The 15,558-nt window shown below is 34.2% G+C and overlaps 1 protein-coding gene, 1 long non-coding RNA gene and 1 other non-coding gene across 3 annotated transcripts; 1 reads left to right on the top strand and 2 right to left on the bottom strand.

Moving 5' to 3' along the window:
* The first annotated feature begins 203 nt into the window (after positions 1–203).
* TRNAL-CAG (transfer RNA leucine (anticodon CAG)) lies at positions 204–284 on the top strand. Its single transcript has one exon. It is a non-coding gene; the product is annotated as a tRNA-Leu (tRNA).
* Positions 285–2,471: 2,187 nt separating this feature from the next.
* LOC104227650 (uncharacterized) lies at positions 2,472–6,962 on the bottom strand. The gene is given in 6 exon segments (XM_009779929.2): positions 2,472–2,686; positions 2,689–2,828; positions 3,050–3,461; positions 4,026–4,424; positions 5,073–5,334; positions 6,948–6,962. Coding segments are annotated over 6 exon segments (1,287 nt in total). The 3' UTR covers positions 2,472–2,627.
* A 6,817-nt stretch (positions 6,963–13,779) lies between these two features.
* Positions 13,780–15,164, bottom strand: LOC104220003 (uncharacterized). Its single transcript, XR_011405933.1, has 2 exons — positions 14,858–15,164; positions 13,780–14,245 (listed from the first exon to the last, which is right to left on the bottom strand). It is a non-coding gene; the product is annotated as an uncharacterized lncRNA (long non-coding RNA).
* Positions 15,165–15,558: the final 394 nt, after the last annotated feature.

Consider the following 15,558-nt stretch of genomic DNA (forward strand, 5'->3'; position numbering starts at 1 on the left):
AAAAAGAATGTTATAATAGAGCTCATGCTGTTTTTACATAAGTTTGTTGAGTTATTTTGCTAGTATATATGTAGCTAATGTCATCCAATGGCCACCAAAAATGTAAAAAGAAACTGTAGGCAGACTTTAGATGTTTCAATAGATATTCTTCGTCCTTAACATATTCTCGTGAGACTGTGTTTCTCCAGTAATTTAGCTCCGTCGTCAAGATGGCCGAGTTGGTCTAAGGCGCCAGTTTCAGGTACTGGTCCGAAAGGGCATGGGTTCGAATCCAATTCTTGACAGAGAATTTTTTCTTGTATTTTTGGGATCTCTTTCCCAATTTTGTTTTAATTTGGAATATACTATTCAACAAATAATCTGAGGTATGCAAAATCTATCCAGACAAGTACAAACAGGATTTTGATCACTCTGCATTTCAGAAAAAATAAAAATAAAAAATAAAAACCCCAACGAAGAAAAAATACATGTTATTTGGGTTTAACCATCATTGCTAGTTTTGCAAACAGAAACAACTCTTATCCAAATCCACCACAGAGGCCACTTGAAAGCCTTTGAAGAACGTTGGTTGCCTTAATGGTCTTCACAGGCTATTCTGAGATATGACCATATCTAATGGGTTTTGACAGAACCCACTCATCTAACCACTGGCAGAGCTAGAATTTTCACTAAAGGGAGTCAAAATATAAAAAAGTAAACGCACGAAGAAGCCAAGGGAATCAATATATAGCATATAATTACATTAAAAAAAATTACCTAGGTACACTGTGCAATTTTCCGACGATACATGTGGCTCCGCCACTGTGTCTATCTTAGACTGTATGTGTTAAAAAAATTGGCACATACATAAACAGCAGAATTCACTGGCTCTATGGGGCGGATAATGGACAATAGACATATAATAGGCATGAGGTACAGGCAAAATCCATCAAGTGGTGGCAGCTGCAGGCGGTGGCTGATCATGGAAAGGACGAGGAGAATGATGAGGAGAACTAGGAGGAGAAGGCAGATGCCAAGAGAACCTTGATTTAGAAAGTTTTCCAACCATTCTAACATTGCAACATATTCTTTAGTGTCAGCCGCTTTGCTCTTTTAGCATTCACTCCCTACATATTGACCTTACAGAAACTTAATAAATGCCATGCCCATGCAAGGAAGATGTAACAAAATTAGCTACCACAAAGGAAAAGCATTAATATTTTCGATTTGTCACAAGTTAATGGCTATCTTGTTAATTATTTGAGGTGAGAAGTCATAATGATATGTGGAATAATGAGCATAGATAATACTCCAGTATTTAACTTCAACATGTCCTTACAAAGGCTGTTACTTTCTCTTTAGTACATCCAGTTCCCTTCTTCTGTCTACAGATTGATCCTACATCACATTTTTTTATCTCTACTTTTTCACCACTATTCTCTAGTCAGTTGATTACTGGGGAACATAATTGCTATTTGCTGATCCTCTCCATGCGTTAGATTTATCATGGACGCACAGCTTGAAGAGTTCGCTATATCTGGGTGGAATATTGGGGAGATTTTTCATGCCACTGGCCCGGTTATAGATTGGGAACCAAATCAGCGATTTCTCAGCGTATTATAATCTGGGAACGATATGGATCTGACTTTATACAAATAGCAAAGTCATCTAAACATATCAGTATGGACGCACGACGACATTTCAAATGCACAAGGTACACAGCACGACAGGTATCTGGCAATTTGTCAAAGTGCGTACAAGCTGGAACGAACATCACTATTATCAAGAATGAAAATATCATTACAGCAGTTAACAGACTGGTGGCTCAGGTAGTCAAGATCGGAAAACACACTACATTTGATTGCTAATCTTGTTAAAAGTGAAAAATGTTCTAGGTTTCATCATTAGCTGGCTACAGGCATGATCAGCTTCAAACATATAGATTATACAGCAAATAGATGATAATTCAGATTCAAGTTCTTCACTGACACCACTTGGATCATCAATGATCATTCCATCAGCACCAGACCCTCTACAAGTGATTAACAAAGCTTTAATCTATGATCTCCCACTCAATTTGTATCTTGAAACTGAGAAGGGCGATCTGTTTACTGGATACCACTTTGGTAGCAATATGAATTCCATTACTCCCAAGTGTGCGACCTGCTCAGGAAGGATCAACTGAAAATGAAGTTTGCAACTAATAATGCTAACAAAATAACTAAAAAGCAGGACACAACAACACCAAACTAAGAAAAATCACATCCCAAACAGCCTAGCACAGTTCACACCCCAAAGCAGGACACAACAACACCAAACTAAGAAAAATCACATACCACAGTTCACACCCCAGATTAGCGCACAACTTATAGGGCTTTAAGAACTAGAACATAGATGGCAAAAGCAGCTTGAAAAAGTTTTGAGTTTGACTACTATTCTTCTTGATATGGTTTGAGAAGGGTAGCTAATACATCACCATGCCACCAAAAGTAACTGATAATTCTTTCGCACCAGACCATGTAAGAGTTGCCCTTGCAAACCTGTACTAATTGTGAATGTGGAAAAATGTTCTAAAATATCAAAGAGAAGGCACATCAATAACCTCTCCTTTATCTTCTCAAGAAAATGCCAGCTGGAAAGAGCTTATGTCATGCATGCAGCAAGCTAGATTCTTTTAGCTTCATGGTTTTTGCATGCAGCCTTTCCAGAATGCAGGATTTGCTTTGAGTCGCTGCTTCACATATGAAGTTCGAACATCCTCTACCATTTTGTTAGCCTTTCCAGCCTCTTCAATGAGACCAAATAGAGTCCTCAGGCAGTCCTTCCTATTCTCCTCGCGGTCTTCAAATCTGAGGAAAAAGAAATATTTATTCCTGGTAAGCCTCACAAACTTCAAGTGCGTGTATAAAGGAGCACCAATAAGCAGCAGTCAAATAATTCCTAACTAATTGTTTCAACAGGTAGTTACATAATAAAACGCAGTTAGAAGATAAGCCTAAACATACAGTAACAGTGACCCCGTAACAAGATCAGACATTAGTAATTTAGATGACCCACAATGTGACCTTACCTTTCACTAGTTATTGTAAGCTCGTCTCTCCCAGGATGGTAGTGGTTCCCAACCAATTCTCTTAAGCAACGAAATTGATGTTTTGACAGACCCAACTCTTTCACCGTAACAGCCAATTTGACTTTCCTGTTTTTCGGATGCCATGCATCACCACCAGGAGCAAAGACCACCCTTGTTTGCCATCTAAGAACCGGCCCTTCACCTGGCGGGTCATCCAAATTCTTGTTCTTATCTGGCAACATATTGTCATCAAACTGTGGAGCATCCTTCTCCATCAGTTTTGCGCACTCCACGACCACCCCATCCTCAAACTCCTTGAACAATGCATAGCCTTCTTCAGGAGTAATCTCACCATTTTCAACCCTTTCACCTATCTCATCAAATTTAACTTCCACCTTCTTCTTAATTTCGTCTGGGTAAAATAAAACATCCAATGAGTCAATGAATCCAAATACAAAATAATGTCAAATAGATCACCAAAAACTGACTCTACACTCTGTAAAAGACAAGTTCAGGTATTGTGTCCTAAAGAGACAACGTTACGTGAAACTGAAATATAATAAAGTTTGTAACTTCGTACAAGCTATCAAAAAATTAGCAAGCAAGGATATATATAACTGACTGAAGAGTTAAAGAATTTTGCTATGCAGGTAACATGTAATTTGCTCAATCAAGAAATTTGCATTTACTTTTTCATTGTTTCTACCACACCTCTTTGAGTTTTAATCGTTCTTTTCTTAACTACACCAATTTCATAAGCCTAACGGGAAAGGAATTAGAAAACGAAAATTTATTTAACTATAAAACTCATTGTGGATTTGATACCCTGTGCCCATCAAAGTTCCGGCATTATCAGTAGGATAGCTGAATTGGAGCATAGATATTATATTTAGTTGTTAATTGGAGGAAAGAATTTATGCACCTGCCTAATCTGAAAAACTTTTCAAGAAGTCATAAGAGCATACAGAAGTAGTACCAGGTAGAATTTTATCCCAGCTAAGCATCTCCTGCAAAATCTCCTCACACTCCTTCGTATCCCTAAGATACCCATGCTCGGTAGCCTCTTTTATCATATCATCCCACTTTCTGTCATCCATGTTGAAGAATTGATCAGACGCCATTCTCCTTTTCACTAAATCCGTTGTGTCATACAAATCTTCAATCTCTTCATCAGTGGAGTGAGCATCCTCAAAATCTGATTCAAACTCTTGGTCATTTACATCATCCAGGGGTTTCATTTGAAGCTCCTCCATTAACTCATCATCTGTATGCTCATGCTTTCTCGTCAACTTCCTCTTTAAAATTGCTTCTAGAATTGATGGTAGCGCCTCTTCATTGCCCTTGTTGAAGTACTCCTCAATCCGCGTCTTCAACTCTACAGCAGATATAATAAACAAGATTACTTAATATGAAACCAAGATACACATTTAAATTTAAATATATAATCCCCGATCTTATACAACAAAGTACTCCTAAAGGAATATCCATTGGGCAGAACGCCATGAAAGTTGAAAAAGAACTCCTTTTTCTGGGACATTGCAATTGGAGTAACAAACATAGAGACGATAATAAACTAGAACCCAGAATTCTATCCTTTTTTTATAAGGACTAGAACCTAGAATTATGTCCCTTAAATTGTCTCCAATATCTTATTGTTAGCAATCAGCATTAATTATTTTATTTTTATCTCTTGGTGTCCGTGCAGCTTACGCATCTCAACTATTCCACCAAGTATCTGCTACCTCCCACCAACACAGATACGGGTAACTCAGCATCAATCATAGCAAAAGAGATCCATTAATTTAACCAGAAAAATCACTCTTTTTATAAAGATTAATCAGCAAAATCGCTAAATAATGCAGTTTCCTAGTATACTACATGCATCATAGACCAAAAACTAATTTCGTCCATACTTTTGTCAGCGAGGAAATTAACCCCACAACCCCATTTTCGCATATTTCAGAAATTACAGTCACTGAACCCCCAAAAAAATATGAAGATCAGAAAATACAAGTTTTCCCACCTTTATTGTTGATGTCTTCAACATTGAGAGAGACCTCTTTCTTTGTGGGTTCGTCCAAGCTAGTCTCGGGCGTCTCCGGCTGAGGGCTTGGTTCAGATGCGTTCTGATTCGATGAATCATTTTCTGATGATGAGAAGAATCTAAACTTTGAAGGGAAATGAGAAACAACTGGGGAGTGTATGATTTTACTACTGCTGTTGATATAATTCAAATTTGATTTGAAGTTTTGAGAGATATGGAAATTGCGAGAACACAAAGAAGTCTCATGGTTTTAGGGTTTTAGCTCCCTGTGTGTTACAACTTTGCCTGAAGTGTTAAGTAGATACTATACAGGGAAATAACATAGGAATGACAAAAAAATATTTTTTGTTATAAATAGTTTGTACATATGTTCATGTTGTTAATATCATAGTTTGTACATTGGATGCTACATTGGATATTCATATTGTGAATAGCTTAAAAATTAAATCTACTACTTTATGTCCATCATCTTTACTTTTTATGCCTATAAACAGCTATGTAATTGCAATGGAAATATACAACAAAGTGAAAGAAGAAAAGATTTCTTCCTTCTTTCTATCTCTTCTTATTTACATTTTACTGCATTGCTTTTATTTTATAACACGTTATCAGCACGAAGCTCTAATTTTATTCTTAACTCCCGCTAAGTTGAGCCATATTTTATTAAGGTATGTATCATTATAATCATTTTATTTATGGCAGTACATATCATATGCTCATTGTTTGCAGATTACTTGTGCGCTTGGGCATCTTAAATAGTTTAAGTACATTGCAGTGATAAAATAACTATTTCCTTCCGTACTCAACTCTTAGAGGACCTCAAAGTCATCAAACTAGCTCTGCACTAATGATATACTTATAATATTCATGGACTCCCTAGATCAAAACATATCTTTAAGGCATTTTAAAGAACTGTGAGAAATGAATTGACAGGCAATAATTTTATAGTTTAATTACTTTATATTTATTGGAACATATAAATAATGTTAGTCACGTTCAATTCTATTAACACATATATATCAATAATATAAAGTGAAATGAAACAAGTATGTAATTTCTACTTTATGGCAAGAATAAAATGAAATAGTAGATTGTTAACATGATATAACTCTATTTTCATTTCTTTTACCTTAATCGTTTTGTTTTCATTAATTATTTATTATTATAATTATTTCTCTAACTTATTCATCTTTTATGATAGTTTTCACTATGTCAAATTTATCAAAACTTGAATTTGTGGCACTTGACATCACCAGGAGGAACTATTTACCATGCATCCTTGATGCTGAAATTCACCTTGACGTTAAAGGTCTTGGAAATACTGTTATACAAGGAAATGAAACATCAAATCAGGATAAAGCAAAGGTCATGATTTTCCTTCGTCATCATTTGCATAAAGGGTTAAAAACTAAATATTTAACCGTAAAAGATTCACTTGAATTATGGATTAATTTGAAAGATCGGTATGAACACCTAAAACTTACGGTATTACCGAAAGCTCGGTATGAGTGGATACATTTAAGGCTGCAAGACTTTAAAACCGTAAGTGAGTATAATTCTGTCATCTTTAAAGTAAGTTCTCTATTAAAATTATGTGGAGACACTATCACAGATGAGGATTTATTGGAAAAAAACATTTTCTACTTTTCACGTTTCAAATGTGGTGCTACAACAACAATACCGTGAAAAGGGTTTTAAGAAATATTCTGAGTTAATCACATGCGTACTTGTGGCCGAGCAGAATAATACTCTATTAATGAAAAATCATGAAGCCCGTCCCACTGGGTCAGCTCCATTTCCGGAAGTGAATACTGTAGCAACATATATCAGTTTGAAAGAAAACAAAATAATTACCGTGGTCATGGACATGGTCGTAAACGTGGACGTGGCAGGGGACGAAACAATTATCGTCATTATGGTGGAAATAAATTGGAGAACAATAAGTGTTCTCAAATTAATCATTCAAAAGGTAAAACTAGTATGTGTCACTAATGTGGTATGAATTGTCATTGGGCACACATTTGTCGTACGCCAAATCATTTTGTCAAACTTTATCAAGCCTCCCTCAGAAAAAAAGAAAATAACGTGAAGGCACACTTGACCTTTCAAAATAATGATGATGAAGCAGGTCCCTCAAACAAATATGATTCTAAGGCACATCTTGCATATAAAGATGATGATTTTGGAGGCCTAACAAATATTACTCATTTAGAAACTGGAGACTTCTTTGAGGATATTGATTGAAGAACTAATCATCTTACTGGGGAATGAAGCTATAAAAGTTGTTATTTTTATGTTTGCAACTAGTTTATTTTTCTTGAGTGTATTTTCCTAATGCATCATGTGTGGCTAGTTTCTACATTTCTAATGTATTTCTTAATGTTTTTTTCCTGCTTGTCTTTCATATTTCTTATGATGTATTATTTGTCTTTTTTATGAAGAATATGAAAATTCCCCAGTCTTCAGTTGGACTCAAGATTAATAAAGATGATATATGTCTTCTGGATAGTGCTACAACACACACTATTTTAAAAGATAAGAGATATTTCTCTTATTTGGTAATGAAAGAAGCGAATGTTAATACAATATCCGGTAGTACAAGATTAATTGAAGGTTCTGGAAGAGCCAATTTATTACTACCAGGAGGAACAAATTTGGCTATTGATGAAGCACTATATTGTAGTAAATCTCAAAGAAACTTATTAAGTTTCAAAGATATTCGCCAAAATGGCTATCATATTGAGACTACAAATGATGAAAAGATTGAATATCTTTATATTACTACAATAATGTCCGGTAAGAAATATGTGCTTGAAATGTTACCTGCTCTTTCCTCCGGCTTATACTACACAAGTATTAGCAGGATTGAAACACATGCCGTAGTAAACGAGAAGTTTATTAATCAAGATAATTTTATTATTTGGCATGACTGGTTGGGTCATCCTGGTTCTAATATGATGCGTAAAATAATTGAGAATTCACATGGACATGCAATGAAGAACCAGAAGATTTTTCAATTTAAGGAATTCTCTTGTGCTGCATGTTCTCAAGGAAAATTAATTATTAGACCATCAACTATTAAAGTTAGAATGGAATCCCCTGCATTTCTAGAACATATACAGGGCGATATATGTGGGCTCATTCACCCTCCATATGGACCATTCAAATATTATATGGTTTTGGTAGATGCATCTACAAGATGGTCACATGTGTGCTTACTATCAACTCGCAATATGGCATTTGCGAGATTGTTGGCTCAAATAATAAAGCTAAGAGCACAATTTCCAGATTATGCAATTAAGACAATTCGTCTTGATAATGCTGGTGAGTTTACATCCCAAGCCTTTAATGATTATTGTATTTCAACTGGGATAACAATTGAGCATCCGGTTGCTCATGTTCATACACAAAATGGTCTAGCAGAATCATTGATCAAACGCCTCCAATTAATTGCTAGACCAATGCTTATGAGAACAAAACTTCCCATTTCAGTATGGGGTCATGCTATTTTGCACGCAGCAGCACTTGTGCGGATAAGGCCCACAAGTTATCATAAAGTCTCCCCATTGCAATTGGCTTTTGGTCAGGAGCCAAATATTTCCCATCTTAGGATCTTTGGTTGTGCGATATATGTTCCAATTGCTCCACCACAACGCACAAAGATGGGTCCTCAAAGAAGGTTGGGGATATATGTTGGATATGAATCTCCTTCTATTATAAAATATCTAGAGCCGATGACTGGAGATTTATTTACGGCAAGATTTTCTGATTGTCATTTTGATGAATCAGTATATCCAACATTAGGGGGAGAAAATAAGCAGCTGAAAAAGAAGATAGATTGGAATGCATTACCACTGTCTCATTTAGATCCTCGAACAAATCAATGTGAACAAGAGGTTCAAAAGATTATTCATTTGCAAAATATTGCAAATCAATTGCCAAATGCATTCACTGACCTACCAAGGGTGACTAAGTCACATATTCCAGCTGCTAATGCTCCAATTCGACTTGATATCCCGGCCGGACAATTAATTAAAGCAAATGAGTCTAAGCCATGCTTGAAACGTGGTAGACCAATCGGTTCTAAAGATAAAATCCTCGAAGAAGAAAAGGAGCAAGTGATCAAAGTGAACATAACACAGAGGTAGTGGCTCAAGAAGAGCCCCAAGACGTAACAAATGATAAGACCTTAAGGGAGGTCCAGGTACCTCAAAATAATGAGAATGAAGAGATATCAATAAATTACGTCTCAACCGGAAAAATATGGAACCGAAATAATATTTTTATCGATAACATTTTTGCTTATACTGTTACTGTTGAAATAATGCAACAAGATGAGGATCTTGAACCAAAATCTATCAATGAATGTAGACAGAGAAATGATTCGCCAAAATGAAAAGACGCTATCCAGTAAGAGTTAACTTCACTTGGAAAACGTGAAGTCTTCGGACCCATAGTTCTAACACCTGAAGGCATAAAGCCAATAGGGTATAAATGAGTTTTTTGTGCGAAAACGAAATGATAAAAATGAAGTCGTTAGATATAAGACGCGACTTGTGGCACAAAGGTTTTTCCAAAGGCCTGGAATTGATTATATGGAGACATATTCTCCTGTAGTGGATGCTATCACCTTCAGGTATCTCATAAATATGGCAGTGCAAGAAAAACTTGATATGCATCTAATGGATGTTGTTACAGCCTATTTGTATGGATCATTAGACAACGAAATTTTTATGAAAGTACCTGAGGGATTTAAAGTGCCAGAAGCATATAAAAGTTTTCGAGAAACTTGTTCAATAAAGCTTCAGAAATCTTTATACGGATTGAAACAATCAGGTCGTATGTGGTACAATCGCCTGAGTGAATACCTGTTGAAAGAAGGGTACAAGAATGATCCAATTTGTCCTTGTGTCTTTATAAAAAGGTCTGGATCTGAATTTGTTATAATCGCTGTGTATGTTGATGATTTAAATATCATTGGAACTCCTGAGGAGCTTCCAAAAACAGTAGACTGTTTGAAGAAAGAATTTGAAATGAAAGATCTTGGAAAGACAAAATTTTGTCTTGGTCTACAAATTGAGTATATGAAAGATGGAATATTTGTCCATCAATCAACATACACCGAAAAGATTTTAAAGCGATTCTATATGGATAAAGCACATCCATTGAGTACCCCGATGGTTGTGAGATCACTTGATATAAAGAAAGATCCATTCTGACCTCATGAAAATGATGAAGAGCTTCTTGGTGCTGAAGTACCATATCTTCGTGTAATTGGGGCATTAATGTATCTTGCCAATAATTCCCGACCAGATGTAGCTTTCTCAGTAAGCTTATTGGCAAGATTTAGTTCTTCGCCAACACAAAGACACTGGAATGGTATTAAACATATATTCAGATACCTCCAAGAGACCATTGATATGAGTTTATTTTATTCAAATGAATCCAAGCCATCATTGATTGGTTATGCAGATGCAGGATATTTGTCTGATCCACACAAAGGTCGATCTCAGACAGGCTATTTATTTACAAGTGGAAGTACAATCATATCATGATGGTCGACAAAATAAATTATGGTTGCTACTTCTTCAAATCATGCAGAGATAATAGCCATTCACGAAGCAAGTCGAGAATGCGTTTGGTCGAGATCGATAACTCAACACATTCAACAAACATGTGGTCTTTCTTTGAAAGAGAATATTCCAACAATATTGTATGAAGACAATGTTGCATGCATAACTCAATTGAAAGGAGGATATATCAAAGGAGATAGAACAAAACACATTTCACCGAAATTCTTTTTCACTCATGATCTTCAGAAGAATGGTGAAATAGATATACAACAAGTTCGTTCAAGTGATAATTTGGCTGATCTGTTCACTAAGGCATTACCAACCTCAATATTTGAAAAGCTGATATATAAGATTGGAATGCATCGTATTCGAGACATTAAGCGATTTTTCATCAGGGGAAGTAACTACACGCTGTACTCTTTTCTTTAACCAAGGTTTTGTCCCACTGGGTTTTCCTGGTAAGGTTTTTAATGAGGCAACAAGCAATGCATATTATAAATAACTATGTACATCCCAATATTTTTTTTGTAAGTTCCTAATGAGACACATTATCTTGCATGGATATCCAAGGGGGAGTGTTATAAATAGTTTGTACATTGGATGCTACATTGGATGCCCATGTTGTGAATAACGTAGTTTGTACATTGGATGTTATATTGGATGCTCATGTTGTGAATAACTTAGAGATTAAATCTCCTACTTTATGTCCATCATCTTTACTTTTTATGCCTATAAAAGACTATGTAATTGCAATGGAAATATACACCAAAGTGAAAGAAGAAAAGACTTCTTCCTTCTTTCTATCTCTTCTTATTTATATTTTACTGCATTGCTTTTATTTTATAACAACTTTTACATTTTTACTAATAGAAAAAGAAAACATTGTAGATCGAAAAGAATGTTAAAATGGGGGGTTTTGCTTAATTGTTTTTCCCGACGACGAAGCGTTTATTACTAAAAAATGTACTTTTGAATGTTGACTCTGAAATTGAAATAAATTCTTTTTGGTAAACTAGGTAAAATAAATATTTTAAATGTATATAAAGTTAACTAGTATTTCAGTGGGCATAGCGCATAAATTTCTCTTTCTTTTACTTTTTCTTCTTCTTTTTCTCCTGTCCCTCTGGTTTCCTTTTCATTTTTATTCCTCGTCTTTTGGAATAATTTCTGTTAATGGATAGTTAAGGTGGAAAGAATTGACATTATAAATTATTATTATTTTTATTTCTTTCTCTCGCCACTTCGAAATTTCTATTTATTAAAAGTCTACAAGTATCGCTTCAACCATGAAAAAAGGTCCACCTCGTATTAGTGGTGGAAGTTGATTATTTAACAAACTTAATTTAAAATATTATGTTGCTTTTTACTACATATAGTTTATTTTATATTCTTGTCTTTTTTTTTTGTTATTTCTTATTTTGTAAATGTTTGCTGTTTAATCTTGTTTATTTACGTGGTAAAATAATTGTTTGTTGATATTTTACTCTTGTTATTTTGCCATTTATTTGTTATATCATATTAATGTGAACAATGTCTTTTCACCAATTGTAAAGTAAAAGAAATAAAATTAAGAAATGGAAATTTTAAAATAAAGCTAAAATCAAATAGAGTAAATTTAGAAATCTAAACAAGAACATTAAATTTGCTAAGTTGTTAGCGTTTATGTACAGTAACTAGTTAGAATTTAAATTTTGTAAATCATCTACTTAGCATTTAAGGTATATATATATATAAATATTTACGAATGATAAAGCTGAAAAGGAAAGGAAAGGAAAGATTAAAATTTCAGATTCCACTGGCTCAAGGTAAGCCTCTTGCTATTTGTCATTGGCCATCAAACTCAATTGCTATTTAAATCTTATTACATTATACTATTAAATTCTTTGTTACATAACGATGAAAAAACTTTTTTTATGTAATGACCGATTTGGTGGAGTTATGTTGTTACGGTACTTCTTTTTAAAACTTTGTCCTCAATATAATTCTAATTATTCTTTAACCTACTTTTAATAACTACTCAACCCCATATTCTACTTTGTACAATTATTCTTCAAATTGTTAGCATGTGACATTATGAAACAACAAAAATTATCCAATCTAGTCAAAAATTGTATTTTTAAAATAATATAGTATAATACAATATAATACGACACAGTGCATTAAGAAACAATGTGTAGTAACAACCATCCAAACAAGCTTCAAGGTTTTTCGAATTACAGAAGTAACAAAGCTGAAAGGAAGCTATTTAGAGGAACAAGATCCTCCAGTGCAATTAGTTCCAAACCTACTTTATGAAAATGTGAAAGATTAAACTGCCAATTTAATCCTTTATGCCTAAAACTCATATTTTATGTATTTCACTTGAAACTTAAATTAACTAATTAATACTATTAATACTTGAAAATGTACTTCAAAGATAGGGGTGAGCGTTCGGGCAGTTCAGATTGCATATGAAAATTTTTGTTTGAATTTTAAATTTTCGGATTGAAGAATTGACAATCCAAATCCAATCCAATAAGTTCAGATTGGATCAAATTTTTTAAGTTCGATTTTGGATTAATCGGTTTGGATATTTTGGATTTTCGATTTTGAGCTTATAAGTTGAAATGTTACTTCTTTTTACAAAAATGAATATCCAAATGAAGTACTCATATTAAATTGCCTGAAAAGTTCCTCATTCTCACCGCAATCATCTAAATGAAGTATTCAAGTAAAGAAATAATTATAAAAAAAAATACAATATAGACATTAATACGGTCAATAAAAAGTAGAAATAGTAAAACCATATCCACATAGAAAGTATTCTCATAGTAACTTAGTACTCCCTTCGTTCCAATTTATGTGAACTTGGCACTTAGTTTAAAAAAATGAAGACTTTTATAATTTGTGGTCCTAAACAAGTCAAAAATGATCCAGAGTATTTGTGTGATTATAAAAGCTTCTCATTAAGGGTAGAGTTGGAAGTTTAAGCTAAATTATTTCCAAATTTAGAAAGTGATCATTCTTTTTGGAACAAACCAAAAAAGAAATAGGTTCACATAATCTCAGCAGGAGTAACTAATATTGAATATATGAGATAATATCTAATGAGTAGAGTATTGAACTTATTACTATTAACATATGAATAATGAACTAAATATAAAGTATAAGAATTTTGAATTTGCGGATATCCAAAGTTCCAAGTACCAAATCCAATAACCAATCCGAAATCCAAAATCCAATCCGCAATTCGAAAATCCAAATCAAAAATCCAAAAAGTTCGGATTTGAATTTGAATTTCGGGTTTGCCCAAACTATGTCCACCCCTATTCAAAGGTATTAGGCCATCTAGAGTTTATGCAATTACAATGACGGAATCATGAATATACAAAAACTTGATACTCTGCGCTTCAACTCAATTGGAGTCGGACTCCTTATCAACAACATCATGCTGTCTAGGCTGGGCTTGAAGTTCATTCATTCATTCCTCATCTGATTCCTCACTTTTTCCAGTCAACTTCCTTTTCAATATGGCTTCAAATATTGATGGGAATGCTTCTTCGTCTCCTTCAAAGAATCTATCTATCTGCTTTTTCAACGCTGTAATAATTCGACAAGAATCAATTTCAGATATGAATCCCAATCATTGTTTCAATCCTCTCTCAGTTACTAAAACAATATCACTTTCAACCTAATTATCAAAGTGCTCAGAATCAGAATGAATTACTAGTAATCAAAACTTTAGTAATTGAAATAAATCTAACAAATTAAAAACAAGCTGCTTCCTTTTAGCGGAACTAATCCAAACCTAAGGTGGATCCAGGATTTCAAGAGTATGGATGCACTATTATAAAAAGATGGATCTAGAATTCTCATTTGACGAGTTTAACTTTTGTCACTTAACCTGGACCCACTAAACTTTTGAAATTATAGGCTCAAACTTTATACTTTTTAAATTTTTATTGATTAATACACACACATATATATATATATATATATATATATATATATATATATATATATATATATATTGTACCAATGGAGTTCTTGAGCATAGGTGCACACACATATATTTAAGTAATTTTGAAAAATATACTACTGTTATATATGATTTAGGAAAATAAAGATGGGTTCATTTGAATCGATACTCTAATTGCCAGATACGCCCCTGATCCAAACTAATAAATATTGTAACTTTTGGTAAAAATTCACCCTTATTGCTGATATCATCTTCGTCTTGAAGGTTATTGTCATTGGTATGACCCGAATTTGATTCAGCAGGAGGTTGATTAGGGCTTTTGGATGTGAAACGCCTATAGATGGGCCAAAATGAAGAGGTAGCGGGGTAAGGGTTCGGTGTTAACAAACTGCGCGAACAGAGATAAACACTTCTGGCGAGAGATCGTTGCATCTCGATCTTCTTCGCGCTAGGGTTTTAGGAGGGGTTATTGTTCTTGAGCTTCTATGAATTTCTTTATCGATTCAACAATGTCATATCTTTACCGGTTCTTTCCCCAAATGAACAACTCAGTAAAGGGCCATTTGGCTAAAAGCCCAATGTGATTGTGACCCATGAAAAGATGGAATAATTGCACCAGCGTTTTATTTGGCCGCCTCATTTAATCTAGATAAATTTTCATAAAGCACTATCTTTTAGTGGTAATTAGCTATCTATAGATACTATTTGCTATATTACGGATTGTAGATACGTTTTCTGTTGTTATAAGATGTATTCATATAAAAGATATTACGGATTGTAGATACGTGAATCAGGAAAGTTCAGCTAATCAGTTGTTGTATTCGAATGTATTCGAGTGTATCGACTGTATTCATGGCGTGAAACATGGGATTATAGCTGGACAGATTATTGTATTCGATTGTATTCGACTGTATTCACGGCGTGAAACAGGGGA

The sequence above is a fragment of the Nicotiana sylvestris genome, chromosome 3, assembly GCF_000393655.2.
Source record: "Nicotiana sylvestris chromosome 3, ASM39365v2, whole genome shotgun sequence".
In the NCBI taxonomy this organism is placed as follows: domain Eukaryota; kingdom Viridiplantae; phylum Streptophyta; class Magnoliopsida; order Solanales; family Solanaceae; genus Nicotiana; species Nicotiana sylvestris.